At 44.6% G+C, this 16,579-nt stretch overlaps 1 protein-coding gene across 4 annotated transcripts in view; it reads left to right on the top strand.

Moving 5' to 3' along the window:
* The window catches only part of LOC146185894 (nephrin-like), a 710,707-nt gene that overhangs the window by 601,458 nt on the left and 92,670 nt on the right, over window positions 1–16,579 (top strand). For all 4 annotated transcript variants that reach the window (XM_084606825.1, XM_084606824.1, XM_084606827.1 and 1 more), the window contains one exon: window positions 3,233–3,436. In XM_084606825.1, coding sequence (XP_084462951.1) covers window positions 3,233–3,436 — 204 coding nt within the window. The remainder of the gene's footprint in view (window positions 1–3,232; window positions 3,437–16,579) is intronic.

Genomic DNA, 16,579 nt, shown 5'->3' on the forward strand with positions numbered 1-16,579 from the left:
ACATCGTGACTAGTTAGAAATTGTAGGTTGTCTTTAAAGACAGCCTGGCACAGTATTTGTAGAGTGGTATCAACAAAGTTTGCATTTATGCAGTTTTATTTATTAAGATTTTAAGAATGCGACCATGTGACTGGCGCATATCTTTGCAAAGCTTGGTTACATTTATCAAGGACACCTTACATAAAGTCCTCTAAGATGATGCACAAAACGCTATTTTAATCTACTTTATTGGAGAGTTTTCCTAGCCACTGCGTCAGCCTGTGTGTTTGCATGATTCGTTTTATTTTTCCACAAGACCGAGGCTAAAGAACACTGCAGGCACGAGTTCCCTTTGTATAAACTCTGAAGACGTAGAGAACAAAGAGAGAGAGAGAAGAAATAAAGGACAATGTATAAGACTTTGTCTACGACACATTCCTTTCAGTTGACACCAACAAAAGGGTCCTACATGGATTAGTCATAAATTTTAGAGCGCCCAACGGTAATTCCATCTTATTCATCGTTTTTCAACGTAGCTGACAAAGAGGCTCCATATTTCTCAGCAGGGAAAGCCAATCCTTGTCAAAGCGCTAGTCACACGTTTTTACGTTATATATGTTTGGCACTAATGCAACTTCATAACGAGCGCATAATGCCTGCATTATGCAACGTTGCGATCTCTTGCGTCGAGAGTGGTTATGCTTATGTTACATGTCTGTGTGAGCGCCAGAGAATATGATTGATCACCGAAACGCTTGCCATAGGTTCCGGCAATGCAACCCTTCAACGCTCGAACAAAGAGGGGTTTTACTTATACGCTGCATTGTCACCGTCTCATGAAGTTTAGCTGATAAGCTTGCAATAGCGATCAGTATCGCAGCCGTTGCTTCCCCGCTTCCGGTTGTATAGAACCGTTCAATGTGCTGTCGTAAGGTAATGCGCGTGCGGTCGAAAACCTATAGTCCCCTGCATCAGGGCGTGCAAATTGATAGACTGCCTTAATACCATGAGCTGTAAAAGGTGCTTGCTTTTTATTCTACTCGATTTTGAAACTTTTCTTTCATGGCAGCCCCCTCACCATACAAATTTATATGCGCATTTTAACATTGTGCCTTCGATGTTATACAGCCAAATGAATTTTGTTCTGATCAGTTAAAGTTGACGTTGTCTATCATGCGAAAAACGAGTAATGTAATCGAACATTCAAAGTCAAATATCAAGAGAAAGTCGCGTACCTCCTTCCCTGGCTATTAAGTCCAACCCAAAGAAACAACTGTATTTCACTCTGCGTCTACTCTAAAAAAAGAAACCACTCATCTTATCAATTCGGCATCCAAAATTCTTGGCATTAAAATCAACCGGAGAATGAAAAATAATATGCTTCATGCACCAGTCACATGTTAGCAGTGTTGCGATTTTCAAAGCTTGCTTAACTGGCTGTCTGTTATAACGGCAACGGTGAATAATCACCAGCATTAACTAAAGTCAACTCAGCGGAACGCTATTGTCTCAGTACTGCGATACCCATACCGCAGTGTCCCTTAATAGATACTGTACTGAACTCGGGAAGTAAAAGCCGGCAATAAGTTGTTTACTGTTTCTTTTACCGGGTTCTTGACATAGTTGCTCGTCCTCTCACCTGCTATCTCTGCGTAAACAATGTTTATCAGCCTAAGAAACGGCGCTAATTTGTACTTTATTGTTATTTGGAAACAATAGTAGGGACCGGTAAATCATGTTACCGCTCGTACAGTCAATGCCGTCCGTTGTGCCGACCAAATGTATTCAGGCTATTAAGCAAGATTATTGAAAATGGGGCGAACAAAGCCACTATTATTTTTCATTCTGATCATCATTATTTAAAGATTAGTGCTTCTCGGCTGGGTATCAGATAAATGGGGTTGCAAGAAATGATACAATCCTGTGACAGCACAAAATGTACAAGCAATAGAAGGAAACCTTGGTCACTCGCTAACCGACGTTCTAACAAGATTACTTTTCCTCGTGTGGGAGAAAACTATGGTCTTCTGAGGTAGATTCAGTGCTCAGACTTAATCAAAGCTGAAATGGTTTCAATAGACACTAAATATATTGTCGCGAAAAAAAAAGAAAGAGAAGTTCGAACATGCAATGCAGGTCATTTACGAGTGGCGATTGAAATTGTGTTTTAGCATGTACTAGCTGCCTTAAAACCCCACTCATTAGTTGCAACACTGGCATCTATTTGCACCGCCTATACAAAACAAAAAGCAAAGATCTTCACCATTAAGCTTATATCTGGCCGTTTGTTGATAATATACAACATTTAAGGAATGACGAGCCATCTTGCTACGCAAAAAAAGCGCTACAAATATTTAGAGAAATTGTACCGTTTAGTATCTACTGGAATCGAGGCCAACCTCGATTCTAAGCTAACATCAGAAAGCTGAAAGCCAAGGAAAGACAAAAATTTTCTCGCGTGTAAGCATAGCAAACCTGAAGGGGAAAAAAAAGGGGACGACAGGAGCTACAATACTTAAGCGACGTTTCTTTCACGAAAGCATCACGCCCGCTCATCGCGAACTTCCAAGCGCCGTTCACATATAACACGCAGGCTGCCGACTGATATGTGGTAGCCACGCGGCATGTCACATGGCTATCCATGAAGTTCCTTGCCTGAGGTCAAAGTCATGCCCTCGAGTAGTTCTGCTGTCTGAAGCTAGAAGGTTCGCTGGATTGGTTGGTTTGGTTCGTGTGGTTTAACGTCGCGAAGCGACTCAGGTTATGAGAAACGCTGTAGTGGAGGGTTCCGGGAATTTCGACCTGGGGTTCTTTAACGTGCACTGACATCGCACAGCACATGGGCGCCTTGCTTTTCGCCTCCACCGAAAAGCGGCCGCCGAGGCCGGGATTCTATCCCGCGTCCTTGGGAACAGTAGTCGAGCGCCGTAGCCACTGCGCCACCCCGGCGGGGTCCGAAGCTAGGAGGAGTAATGGTTCCAGTGCTGCCTTCTGGTGGAGTTTTGTGGAGGCACTACCTGCATGCCATTTTTACAGCTTTAGTGCGTTGGCGTCGCGTATTGTGAGCAATATTTATAACTCTCGAATCCAAATTTACCTACTGGTATATCTGCTTTAGCTGCGTATCTAAGCCGTTCCTTAAATTGCTACTTATATAGAAGCACATACGGTAAATTGATGAAAACCGCAAATTTTGCTCACGTACGGAGAACTTCACTTTAGAAATGACACCATCGATACCTCTTCTTCGCAGGTCGTCCGCCACCGCAGGTGACGTGGTGGCTAGGTGGCGAGATGGTGGACGACTCGTACTCTACCGCCGGGGAAGGTGTTGTGCGCAACGACCTCGTCATAGGAAAACTGCAGCGTTCTGACCTGATGGCCACGTACCGCTGCCAGGCGTCCAACAACAACCACACCGTGCCCGTATCCACGTCGGTGTCACTGGACCTGAACCGTGAGTGGCGCTCTCTTCTTTCTTAGCAATAGCGCGTCACTGTTATTTGACTCATTAACGCTAGACTCTGAAACCCCAGCGAGAAAAATATATGACCAAATCATGAAGGTCCCACCTTCGCTCGAAATTAACAAATAGCGATGATAAAGCCATCTCTCGAGATTAAGAGTAACACTGAGACAGGCCTTTTTCCAGCTTAACTAAATTTGCCAGCTTAACTCGGTGCGACCACTGTAAACGTGGATGACCATCTTTGTGTAAAAGAATATTCCTCTGCTAGGGTAACAATCAGGCTTCTCCTATTCCGACTCTACGATTTCATAGAAGCGCTGCTGCCACTGACTCTTATCCGGGCTTGGGGTCAGCGTTCCTCGACCTCGGCTCAAGCAGGCAACGCCGCTAGGCGCGTCCGAAGTGACATTAATTTACGAGGCAGTTTCTTGCTCCTGTCGCTCGCGGTGATGGCAGGGCGAATCTCCCGTTCTCGCGCATTCCAAGCGGCAATATGAATGAGTCGCGCGAGGAAATCGTGCTAGAGGAGAAGGCGTTCGTCTGCGTCGTGCACCGCAATCATGGCGGCAGGCGGCGGCGCGGCGCAGCAGCGCGGCGTGGTTGGGCGCCAAGGCATGCGACCCATAGCACATCACTTGACAAGAATGTAGAGAGACACGAGACGCTGACAACATTTCGTTATTTGCCAGCTTTTATTATTTTTAGCCTGCGAAACCGACATATATCTGTGCGTACGGAGCGGGGTGAAGGCTGTTTCACATACGAGCGAAAACGCTCGCGATTTCTTCCGCGACGACGCAAAAACCTGTTTTGAGAAATCGCAGCTACTCCAGCGGCGATAAAAACGTAGTTCGAAGTTTGAAATGGTTCGCTTTGTGGCTGCCGCTCGTCGCCAAGTTCGCTAAATCGCTTGCATGTGAACCTATCTTAGGGCTCTTCCTTCAGACGATGGCTATATAGCCATGAGCTAATCCTTGTCATGCTATAAATCTACATTAAGGCGAGACAGATCACCATACGTCTCGTTAAAGTATTTAGGGGCCTCCTGCCGACTGCAGCTGTTTCGCATGCCTAATTAGAGGCTCTATGTTGATATTTTGGACTTGCATATCTAACGACACAGGAACGTTAATAAATTCTGCAAAATAAAACAGTCATCAAATTCCGCCATGTTTAAGTTTTCAATAACCGCATGCATGCTAACTGCAGTAAATAAATCCTAATTTTGACATACAGTTAACAGATGTTGCGATGACAATTATTCTTACAATTTCAATCCAACCGGCCGCAAATCACATGAACAAAGGAAAATTATGCATTGAGCTCTTTGTGTCTGGTTTAAAGATATTGAAAATATTAATTATTTGAACGCCCGAAAGTGTTTTGTTTTAAAGTTACTTTAATAAGGTGTTCCTTAGTGCAGCATATTTTTTTCTGTCTAGAAACAAATTAGCTGTGCACCGAGTTGAAGCAACTCTCTTTTTGCGGTGCTAAGGCTTACGAGAAATTTAGGTGGAGGAAACAGAGGATTTGAGGCAGTACAATAACTGTTATTTCTAATAACCTTTACCCCACGTGCTTTACGGAATTCGTGATATAGACTAAAATGCGTATAATTTAATAATCATTCTCATTTGACCCTACCGAAGTGCCACTATACGGCTACAAAGAAGAACTTCAGCGACCCAGCGAAAACAGCTCAGATTTTTTCCTTGTAACCCTTATAGTGAAGACCGTGTGGCATTATACGCGTTTGGTGAGTTCATGTTGAGAACCGCGTAAGAAGTGTAATTCTGAGACATTAAATTAGAAGGAACCCTATAGATACTTGCAGCTGGCCGGCTATTTATTTGCTTATATTCTTCTTAGTAGATATCTCTAGTTTTCTTATCTCCTTGACTTGTGGCCAGATATTGTCATGCGTGATAAGCGATCAGGCACAAGGTCATGGCTCACTGGACAGTCCAAATCTATCGGGAACCGTCACGGCGAACTCCACGATAAAAGATGAAGAAAACAAAAATTTGCCTCCGTATAATTTTTTTCTTCTCTGATAACGTCAGACGTGGGAAACAACGCTCGCTTGAACAAGCTAGCAATTTTCTCGAGCACAACAGCCTTAGTTGCGAAAGTCTTGCCACGTGTCAAGGAATTGAAGCGTACAACTAGACAGACAAGCCCGTGTGAAGACATTGTGAGGAAATATTTTTGCTGTCGTGATACGGACACATTTCTCTGCTGCAAGCTAAACACAGAAAAGCTCGGGAGTGTAATTTTATCTCATTGATGATCAGCCAGCCATGACTCTTCGGTGAGAGATTAGCATCGCCTCATTCATACGCTCCCATGTAAGCGCCGCCTTCCAGAATTCACCGAACCGTGCCCTAGAACAACATCGTTTTGATTAACATGTCCTTGCTCGCACAGCCTCCTTACTCCAAGCCTGATTGCGAAATAATCCGTTGCATGGTACTATCAGACATTATTTCCTTATACAACTTTTCTCTCCACTCCTTTTGTTTTTTTGTTCACAAATGACTGTCCCTTTAAAGAAATGCATGATTACGAGCATCGTACTGGAATTGACGCCGTCGTCATGGTAACAGATTACTTTGGGCCAGTGTGTAAGTTTCGTAACACGCGAGACAGCCTGTACACAGAACACGTTTACCAGTTTTATCCATCCAGAGCTGTGATCTGCGTCGAACGCGCTAACAAAGAATAATAGAGTAAAGCCTTTCAATTATTGTTTTTCTTTGGCTCTGTTGCTCTGTAGCTTCGTCTTGGATCGTTGTGGTACATCGCAGTGGCTTTTTAATAGGTATCGAGTTTTTACCAACGTAGCCATTTAGATGCAGGGAAAGGCGCCGTCCAAGCATCCTTCACTCAAGTACCAAATCCTGGCGAGCGAAGCGGTTTAGTTCGCGAAAAAAAAAAAGTACCGTATTCGCATCTGCTGATGATGTCATATATAGGGCGAGTCAACTGGGTTTCTTGCTTTTCCGCAAATACAGCTACGTTTTACACTTCTATATTTTTCGGAGAAAATGGGAGTTCACTTCAGCTTTTGGACGCCATCTTGCTCTTGCAGAAAGAACCATTTTGTCAATAAACACGTTTCTAGGTTACGGCAAGAAACGGCATAAGTGTTAACTGAAAGCAAAACTGCGGAATATTCATCACTCGCACATTTTGTTACTGGCGAGCCTGGATAACTCATGAACTTACTGAAAAGAGGAGTAATAACTAGAACTCAGGACAGCGTGCCGTTGTGTTTGTAACGGTTCCTGATTGGTGCGCCAGAACCGTACATGCTGTGCTGAGAAATTAGCGCAGTTTAGGCTTAGTCGGAAATACCATGCGGCGCACCTATATCAGCAAGGGCGTTAATTCCCTTTGTTCCGCGAGAGCTCTACGAACGTTCTCTGATTATCTCAGTCACCGGAGCAATGCGAGCACAAAAAACAGCCACACATACTGCTGATCCTCATGTAATTTCCTATTTTTTTCCTAAAGATGGTATTTGCATGGATCTGTTCTAAATCTAGGAGTCTCCTGGCGTATAACTAGGAATAGTGTTACTGCATCAGTTAGCATCTCACCGGAAATGATGCTACCAGGTTGATCGTACCGACAATTTGGCTGTCATGAATTGCATCAGACGGGGATGGTAGAAAAAGCTGAAGAAATTGTTATATGATCGGTGGTCACTCTCGTAGTGTCGCTTTCTGCCTGGTCGACGTCAAAAGCATCCGAATGCACTTCGCTCGTGGGATATTTTGTCCAGCATGAATCGATCTTAAGTTTGGCTGCTGAGGTATTCCGCACACTGATCGAGCGTGGCTTTCGTGAAGGCGGTCGCACTTGCATTGTGCCAAGACAGACAACTTAGCGAGTTGGTGTATGTTCATCGTGAAGAAACTAAAGGGATATCAAACAATGACGCAGGAGGGAACGCTGAGTTCGCTCGCAATACAAGGCTTTTATCCAGAACCTTTATTGTATACACTGAGGACGAACAAAAACCTATAGTAATCACAAGCCACGTGTCAGACTTTACGCAGATAAGCAATAACGTTCAATTTTCACATGATTACCTAAAAAGTATATCTTTCTTCCAGAAACACTAATCGACGGATCGCTAAAAGAGGCTAACCGGGTGACGAAACAAAACATTTGTTTTCAAAAATATCCGAGGGCATCCCTCCTTGTCTTTGTAGTTGCCGCAGTTCTAACGATTGAACACGAAAGAGCGCGAAGTGCAACCTCTGAATGCGCGGCTCAAAGAGCGTGCGGATAAGCACTCCGAGCAGTTTCGTCAGCTGGCCTTTTTGGAAGAGAGTGATTTTTTTTTTAGATGATCAAATAAGGATTGCGTGATAATAGTTTTCCTCGTAAATTTTGGCACGCGCCTGTTGGTTGCTCTGGGATATTGTTGGTCTGTGTATGTATTGAAGCCTGAGAATAAAACTCCTTGGGGTACCAGTAAGCACTGTGTCCCCTGCTAAGTCACTGTTTCATAGTGCTCCAGTGTTCTTCAAATTGTACTTGCGTTCAATTAGACCAGCAGCCATTCAATTTGTCTTCATTGCCACACACTTGCAACTGTGAACCCCATTAATCCTGGTAGTTTCAGGCATGCAAGCGGAAAAATTGGCATTAACTAGATTCAGTATACCAAGTACCCCCCCCCCCCCCCCCCCCCCCCCCCCCCCCCCCCCCCCCCTCTGGTACCGCTTGAAGCTCGTGTAAAGGCGCGGATCGTCCCGACGCTGCAGATATATCTGCAGCTCTCCGGAATGTAACGCCATCGTAAAAGTCAGTTGGATATTCCTATGCGCACTGCCAGCGCTCGGTTGTGGCAAGTTGTAGCGAGCGTGGTACTAGCTGTACCTAAACTTTGTACTAACCCCTTCATGAACGTACTAGAGAGCAGACTAACCTTACTATGAAGGACCTTACTTGGCCAGAGGTTCGTTTTAAGGTTCAGAGGCTGTCAATTATTTGCGGCGGTAGCTCAGCGTAGCAGCTCCCGAATGGAATGAAGTTGTGGCATATCCGTTGCTCATATGTTTGTATACATGTTCGCATTTTTGTGTGTCCACTTTTTTTTTTCAAGCTCTTGTATACCCCTCCCCAAGTTCAAGGCAGAAGGCCTTAGAAAACTTTAGACATGATATAGTCGTGCGAAAAAAAATACACATAGAAGACAGGGTACATGACGAGCGTATGTGTTGGTCTTTTTTTCGCGCAACTATATATGCGTGAAGTATTCCACCAACTAGTCCGACAACACATCCGCCTGAGAAAACGAGCTACTGCTGACATATATGTTTCGTTTCTTGCGTTGTAGAGAATCTAAGGCTCACACGGTCCACGTATCGCTTGCCAATTCGAAACAGGTTACTATAAGCGGCATAACTTCATCGGTTTTTACTGCCACCTTGAAAACCGCGGAACGTGAAAAAAATGCATTGTTCAGAGGCGAGTAATGGCGAGTCTGCTAACTGGATTAGGCGCCTTTTACAACGCTGCGAAGTTTTAAAGATAGCCATGGTAAAGTTATCACACACACACACACACACACACACACACACACACACACACACACACACACACACACACACACACACACACACACACACACACACACACACACACACACACACACACACACACACACACACACACACACACGCACACGCACACACACACACACACACACACACGCACACGCACACGCACACGCGCACGCGCACACGCACACGCACACGCACACACCCACGCACACACACGCACACGCACACGCACACGCACACGCACACTCACACTCACACCCACGCACACTCACACACACGCGCGCGCGCGCACAAACTTATAAATTGAAATAAAATAGTTACGCAGAGAAGCTAAAGGGAACTGACTTCAATTCATTCGCCTAAGCCTATAAAGAGGTGACAGCAAAAGTAAAAGTAAATTTCTATACGAGAAGGCATCAAAAGTGTACCAAGCTTACGAGAGAAGCCGCTGAATTCTAAAATCTACTTTCAGGGCCCATGGAAACGGGGTAGCTCATATGTCACCTTGTGCATCACGGACGACATATGCCACTGTCCCAACAACGTTGGTTTGAGAGTGATTAATCACTCTGACAGTGACACAAAAGATTTCCCGACCCTGTAGAATGGTGAAGAAATACGTCATAAATAAAAACGACCGGAGCATATCGCAGTTGTCCGCCCGTGGCGTTTGGGAAATCATAGCCGGAGACAGTGAAATGGAATTGTATGAGCAGTAGTCGAACCTTTAGCGCGAGGTTGCGCTGTAAACAACGCAGTTCTTATTCTACATTGTTGCGCTGATATTTAAACAATGTCTGTAACCAACCTTCATTTTATAAAAGCGTCGAAGGCGTTTTCCGCATATATTCAAAGACCTAAAGAGATCAGGGTAAGTGCACAAACTTGAGCAATTTAATAAACCAAGGAATAAAATTTACTTTCATGAGACATTTTCATTTTAATTTGACTTTTATTGATTGCAGGCAGAGGCTGGTTACAAATAAATTTTTTTGAAAGAGGCAGTGAGCCAAATAATCGACGTTATGCTGAATAAGCCCTGAAAACAAAATTACCGGTCGCGTTTATTAAATCACGGAACTCGCCCGTCCAACGCATGCAATCGCCTAGAAAATGCAATGAAACAATACTCGGAAGGCAGAGCTACAAATTCAAGCCCTCCATTCAAAGCCCAGTACAATGCTGTTTTATCGCACGCAGTCGGTCATGTCTGCTTGTGAGATGGCGAGCTTTTCATTGTGAGAAGCGTCCCTCCAATTCATAGACAATGTGAGTTGCGCACTTTGACGTATTGTTCGGAAGCGTGCAAAGTAATGCAGTCAACTTCGCCACCGCAACGATTTAGCGTACGGGACGTGAATCACAGTGAATGAAGAATGGCCATTATTTTTTTTTTTCACTACATGTCCTTAAGCTTGCTCTTAACATACCTGCCACACGTTGTCGTAAAACGCATGGCTTTTTACCACAATACATGAAAGGTCACGTAATACTAGTAGCTTGAAAAAAGTACTCAAGTCAGTGGGAAATAAGCGAGTGAATGACCAGGATGGACGAAGGGAGTATAGGAGATCGCAGCCGAAGGGAAGATATTGCATATGAACAACAGCAGGGCTTTTAATTATTAATTACCCTTTAGGCGAGTTTCTTAAAGAGTACTTCACTTGCCGTGGGAATGCAGGGAAGAAAAGGGCTCGGGTTTGTTTTGCGTCGTAACAGGAGAAAATTTCCAAATGCGGATTCTGCCACGACAGCAGCAGCTGCATCGTCATAACTCTGCGCGCATATTGAAATATTTCAATAGTCCAGTTTTCACTTCTTGCATAAATTTGATAACGGCGCCTTAATGTTAGTTATGCTACAATGTTGACAATAGTTGCATGTTTTAAACGGCAGAGCTAGCAGCGACTGACTGATGCCGCTGACGCCTCTAGCGAGTCCATACAACACGACTGCGTAGAACATCGTCGCCGCCATGCAGAAAGAGGAGGAGGAGGTCCCCCCCTCTTCTTGCGTGGCGGCGAGGGTGCTCTTCAGTTTCCGAAACAGCGGCTTGCTATCAGCAGATCACGGTGCGTGCATCCCATTCTCACTCGCTTCACTCGCTAGCGGCGTCAGCGGCATCAGTTGGTCGCTGTTATCTGCTCGTCGCGAAACGTTCCTATTTGCCCACGCGCTGCATTCCGCAACCTCCCGATAACTCAATTGCTCTCTTCATTTCTCGGACCACAAAGCTTCTTTCATGAATGCCAATAACTGTTTAGTGGAGTGTTTCTTGAAGGAATACGTGTGTAAAATTAAAAAAAAGGTCTCTGTAATTGTACATACGCGTCTTGCTCGAAACATTTGCCTCCATCTATAGAAAAGGCGAAACAGGTGATAAGCTGCGCTCAAATTTCGCATTAGGAAGTAACGTAATCGTGGGTAATTCTTACGTTCAAAAGCCTACGGTTGCAACAGCCTCAAATCTCGTACACAGCATGGCAACCGCTATCGATGACTAATACTAACTATAAATACGCCTCTCATTTCTGCGGTCTCATAATCTTTATACGTGGGTGAGTCAATGGACCCTACCCACCCAGTCCACATCTTCCATGTGCTCAATCTCAACTACCTCGAAAGGGTCAGTCACTTGGGCGGACGGCCAATACTCAGTCCACAAGCCAGCCCAGCCTGTCAAGGAGACGTCAGTTCTCCGCGTCCGCAGCTCTATTCTGGTGTAACAACGCCGGCATTCCTTGATCACCGAGCGAGATTCGATGGCAACGACACCGCAGGGAGGAATCCCCCAATGCCGGCTGCGGCAGCGTACTACACCGCCGGCGTGGCAGTGCAAAAAGGCCTTCTGGCCTGGCCTGAGCTAGACCCAGGGAGCGTGCAAACGCCTCTATTGTATCCATATTGCCGCTGTGCGGCCAGCGGCTGCACTTCGCCTGATTACTCCGCTCTGGTTTCCAGGTCGCTGTTATCGACTGCGCGCCAAAGCTGGCCCCGGTCCCCCTCTGTATACGAAATGCAATATGCGTCTCTACGCTGAAAGAATGGAATATGGAATACCACTGCCTTTTTCACTTCTCCACATCTACCCCCATTGGGCGTTTTCTTGTCGGCTTTATTTCTTTTTTTTCATTTCTTCTTACAACAGGCAACTGGTACGTCTGCTCTATTGCTCCTGTCTAGTGGGTTTCCCAGCAGCCATTCGCGACAGGAGTGGCAAGCGTTTATTGTCTAGGTGCTTTTCGATCTTTGTTGTTCTTTTCAAGGCAGTCCATTATAGCTGACGTACTGTTTCCCTGTGGAATGTGGAAATGCGCTCTCACAGTGGTAGCGCTTTTGTGTCACGCTGCTGTTGCGGAATGCGACGTGGAACAGGACCAGAACGCTCCAATGCATTCTGTCGCAACTGCACGAACGAGTGCGAGAAATTCTTGAGGAAGGTGCTTTCCCAGAAGCAACGCATAGAATTGGGGGCATATGCATTGTTTACATTGAGCTCGTTTTCATCGTCTTTCTCTTGCTCCTCCTTATGTCCTAACGCATTACAAAGACAGTTCTTGGCTTTGTAATATATTATTTTTTGGCGACTGCTTGTAATGCACCTCCTTGCCACGCTAGCTCAGTGGATATGACACTAGATGGCTGAGCCAAGAGACCTGGGTTTGATTCCAGTCTCGGCTGCCTCGTTTTTATGCAGGTAAACAGCAATACGCCTAGGTGCCGCATGATGTCAGTACGCGTTATAAAAACCCAAATCGTCCTGGAGCCCTCCACTACAGCTTCCATCGAAACTTGAGTCTTTATGTGACATTAACTATGTAATCCGAATAAATCGTGCATTTTATGTTCTGAAGGCCTTGCATTAGCGCACGTGGCGTAACGTTTTCAATTTTGGACTCCATAGACCGAATGTGTCGCGCTAAATTAAGTCAAAAATAAATAAATGCATTTCATTTTGGTGTCTTTATGTGGAGAGGTCACATATATTCAAAGCCATACACGCAAAAATAAATTGTGGATTACTTTGCCAAACCATCGTTTGTATTAGAGTTGTGAGCGTTGTTAATGACGCGGGGCAAGAATGTTTTGTGTTGCGCCGCTTGCGATGTCTAAACATCTAGAACGAATGATGCTACTTCTCTAAGAGCAGTAACGCGCTTGCTAAAAAAATGACCACTGCTTTTCTCTTCTGTTCTCTTTTGAATAGTTTTCTTTTCACCATGGTCACCATCCGTAATGCTAAGACTTTTCTGCTAACTACAATAAAGTCTTATTTCAGAGCCACAAGAAATAGCTTGAATTATAACGTCATTCGTATTGAAAGGAAAGGAAACAAAATAATATCTTAGACAATGTATGACATCTCGACTACATTTCCTGTTTTATATTACACACTCAGATAGTATCTGAAGCGAAGGTAAATATCCGCCGAGAATATTTCATTTTTATAGCGCTCTGTTTCCCCTTGTCGTATTATATTTTCTTATTGAGCATGCTCTAGAGCAGCTTCATCCACCTAAAGAACACTGGCACATTTTTTTAGGTAATTCTATAGTAGCATGCACTCAACTGGGACTAAATTTCAGGCAGCAGTGATTTTACCGCCAGCCACGTTTTGTGATTGTTCAGCATTGCACTTTTGGCTTGAAATTATAGCAACAGTTATTCATGTATTTGTACATGAGTTTTCACAAGTGCATGTGTGCACTTACATCGTAAACGATACATCGAAATACATAAGGGTTTAACGTTAGAAAGGAGGCCAGAGATTGGCCTGCGCAGCACGCCTCTCACCTGCAACTCCCAATGGAGAAAGAGCGAAAGAAGTGAGAAAATAATGGACTGGATGAACTCTTGGGGTGAGTCTTTCATAATACAATGAGCTGCACCCATGACACTATATTACTGGTTTTAACAGTCCTCCATCGAATTTCAATTACAGATCAGCCCCTCAGCTCACTCCCTCTTAACAGAGAGATTCATCGGTCTACGTGTCCACGAGAAGCGTTTTGGTGCGTCATAATTCATTCATCTTGTCTTACACTCTTACCAATTCAAGAGTGCACTGAAGTTAATACAGTGACTGAACTCATCGACCAGCGACAGGCAAACAAAGCATGCATACTGTCTCTTCAACTTCATCGTTTAATAACTTTTCCTCAATGGTCATACCGTCAGCTCACAGGCAATAGTTCCACTGCGTCACCGTCGGTATTAGGCAAGCATCTGCCAGCATGGTGAATAATGCACATCGATGCATCACACCAAGCACCACGGAGAGTTACCGGACATTCCATCCGATCCTCATCATAACACGCGTGCAACGTATAGCGCGGATACGTGCACCCTTATTGTCTTAGAGCTTCGAGCGATGTCCAATGTAATTGCTGTCCTTCCACTCTTATACCCGCATTCGATACAGTTGGCGTTTACACTGAATCTCTCGCCTCCATATGCTCTCATGCAAGTTGCACAACCCTTCAAAATTTTTTGTACAAAAGCACACTTCTCATTTACGCATGTGTTAGATTCGCATCCATGCTCGCGATTTGCCTAATACTGATGCAGATGGAATGAGATGCCTTGATACAACAGACAATCCGCCACCTTCCATCTTGCCCCAGATCCACTCCTGTAACACGTTGCCGAAGAGTATCCTTTGCGCCAGTAAACACGCGCTCTAATTCCTCTGTATTTCTACCTTCTCCTCCATAGTCTCACTCGGGGGGACGAAGTATCCGTGCGCAGGATTTAACAGGAGCTGCTCTGGCTCTGTCTATAATGTGCGTCATCCGCGTCGTGAAAAACTTTGACAGTGTCTGAAAGGTGCCCTCACTGTGGCGCTTGTCTATACCTGTGTGATTACGTCATCTATGGACGTCCCTAGCTAAACGTTCTGTGAGAAGACGCTTGCTAAGGAAGGTATGGGTACAATGAGGCCTCGAATCTCAAGTAGAAAATGGATAATATGTTCATGAGGACCTTTTGCGGATTTCTAAGCAACACTGGGTTACACTCTTTTTTTTTTTCTACTTTTCTCTCACACAATCTCCCTCGTTCTTGCTGTTCTAAGTGACGAAAATCTTGAAAGAAAAGAAGAAACTCTATATTAAAGATCACGCGCTCTTCCTCTGATCGCATTCTAGGCTCTGGGGCTATTACGTTTTTTTTTTTTTTTTTTTTTTTTTTACATAAGCCTCACCCTTCCCTCGGTAGCGTTATCTGAAGCAGGTGGCAATGACGGTGATTGTAACCGAAGCCCATTACGCGTCTTTTCTAAGCGTAGCACGAACCAAATGCGCTTGGTTCGTTTCGGCTTACGGTCGCCATTTCAAACGCATGACGAAAAGATAAAAGAAAAGAGAGAGGACGTCACCAGCTGCATCGGCCGCGTTGTGGGCTTAGGTGGTGCTTTCTTTCGACCACGCGTCTCATGACGGCGTCACGCACAGAATGGCTTTTGTATGGGTTGTTCACGCTCTTTGAGGCCAAGCGTTGGCACGCCGTAGCGGTGACCGGAATAGTAATCCATGTTTAATGAGTTCCTCTTCATTAGGAGCGCTTCGACTACGCTCATCTATGATTCAGTTCGCGCCCCCTTCGAAAGCGTGATGCTTGGAAAGCAGGCCTACCGACTAAGCCGATGGTGCCGTTCTGTGGTGAGTGTTTTTCTTGTACTTTCTACGAGAGAAAGGTGTGAATGACCGGTGTTAGCCGGTAGAAAACGAAGTAAAATACGCACTGTTGATGTATTCGCGAAGTAAAGTTGCAAAGTTGTAACTTCCGCTTCGGCGTTAGGATAGTTAAATAGAATACCGCTAAGATTCCACCGGAAATTAAAGATGTGATCAAGAAAAGGCAAAGTATGGAAGTTTTTGACCCAATAGACATGGTAGAACTGGCAGATCTAGACAAGTTGATGCATAACCGTAGAGTACCGGACAAGAGGAAGTATTACATAGAAGATAGCATGCTGTAGGCTGAAAACGGTAAAGTGGAAGCTGGTCATAGGCAAGTGTTTAATGAAAGCGATTAGAAGGGCAGCGTCACCGTCAGCACGACCAAATAGCAACTGTGTACAGTCGTGTGTAGTAGCCAAATAAATCTGAATGATAATAATACATGTAGTTCTGTAAAGCAGTTGGGCATTCCATGGCTAATAAAGGAGACGATGAAAGAAGCTTAGAAAAACCATAAAGAGGGAAAGCAGGTGTTTAGCGTCAGGCAACAGTAGACCAGGTGATAGACGGTGGGAAAGTGCATACGCAGTGCCTCATGATCTGGAGGGCATCGTAAACTTTTTTTAACTCTAGCATTACCTCCGTTATACGAAAATTGACATCAATGACTTGCAAGATTACAAACTAAGCAGCCTAGAATGTAATTACTATGATAATCGCTTATCGAATCAGGACAGCATTATACTTCAGTTACCTTAGGAACCAGGATGGCTATCATAATAGTTCCTCTTTAACAGACCATATTGACACTATTATTGAAATGATATAAAAATATATAGAATGTAACCAATCGCCCTCTCTCTATAGTTTTC

This window comes from Amblyomma maculatum, chromosome 6 (genome assembly GCF_055883805.1).
Source record: "Amblyomma maculatum isolate TAMU_Amacu chromosome 6, ASM5588380v1, whole genome shotgun sequence".
In the NCBI taxonomy this organism is placed as follows: domain Eukaryota; kingdom Metazoa; phylum Arthropoda; class Arachnida; order Ixodida; family Ixodidae; genus Amblyomma; species Amblyomma maculatum.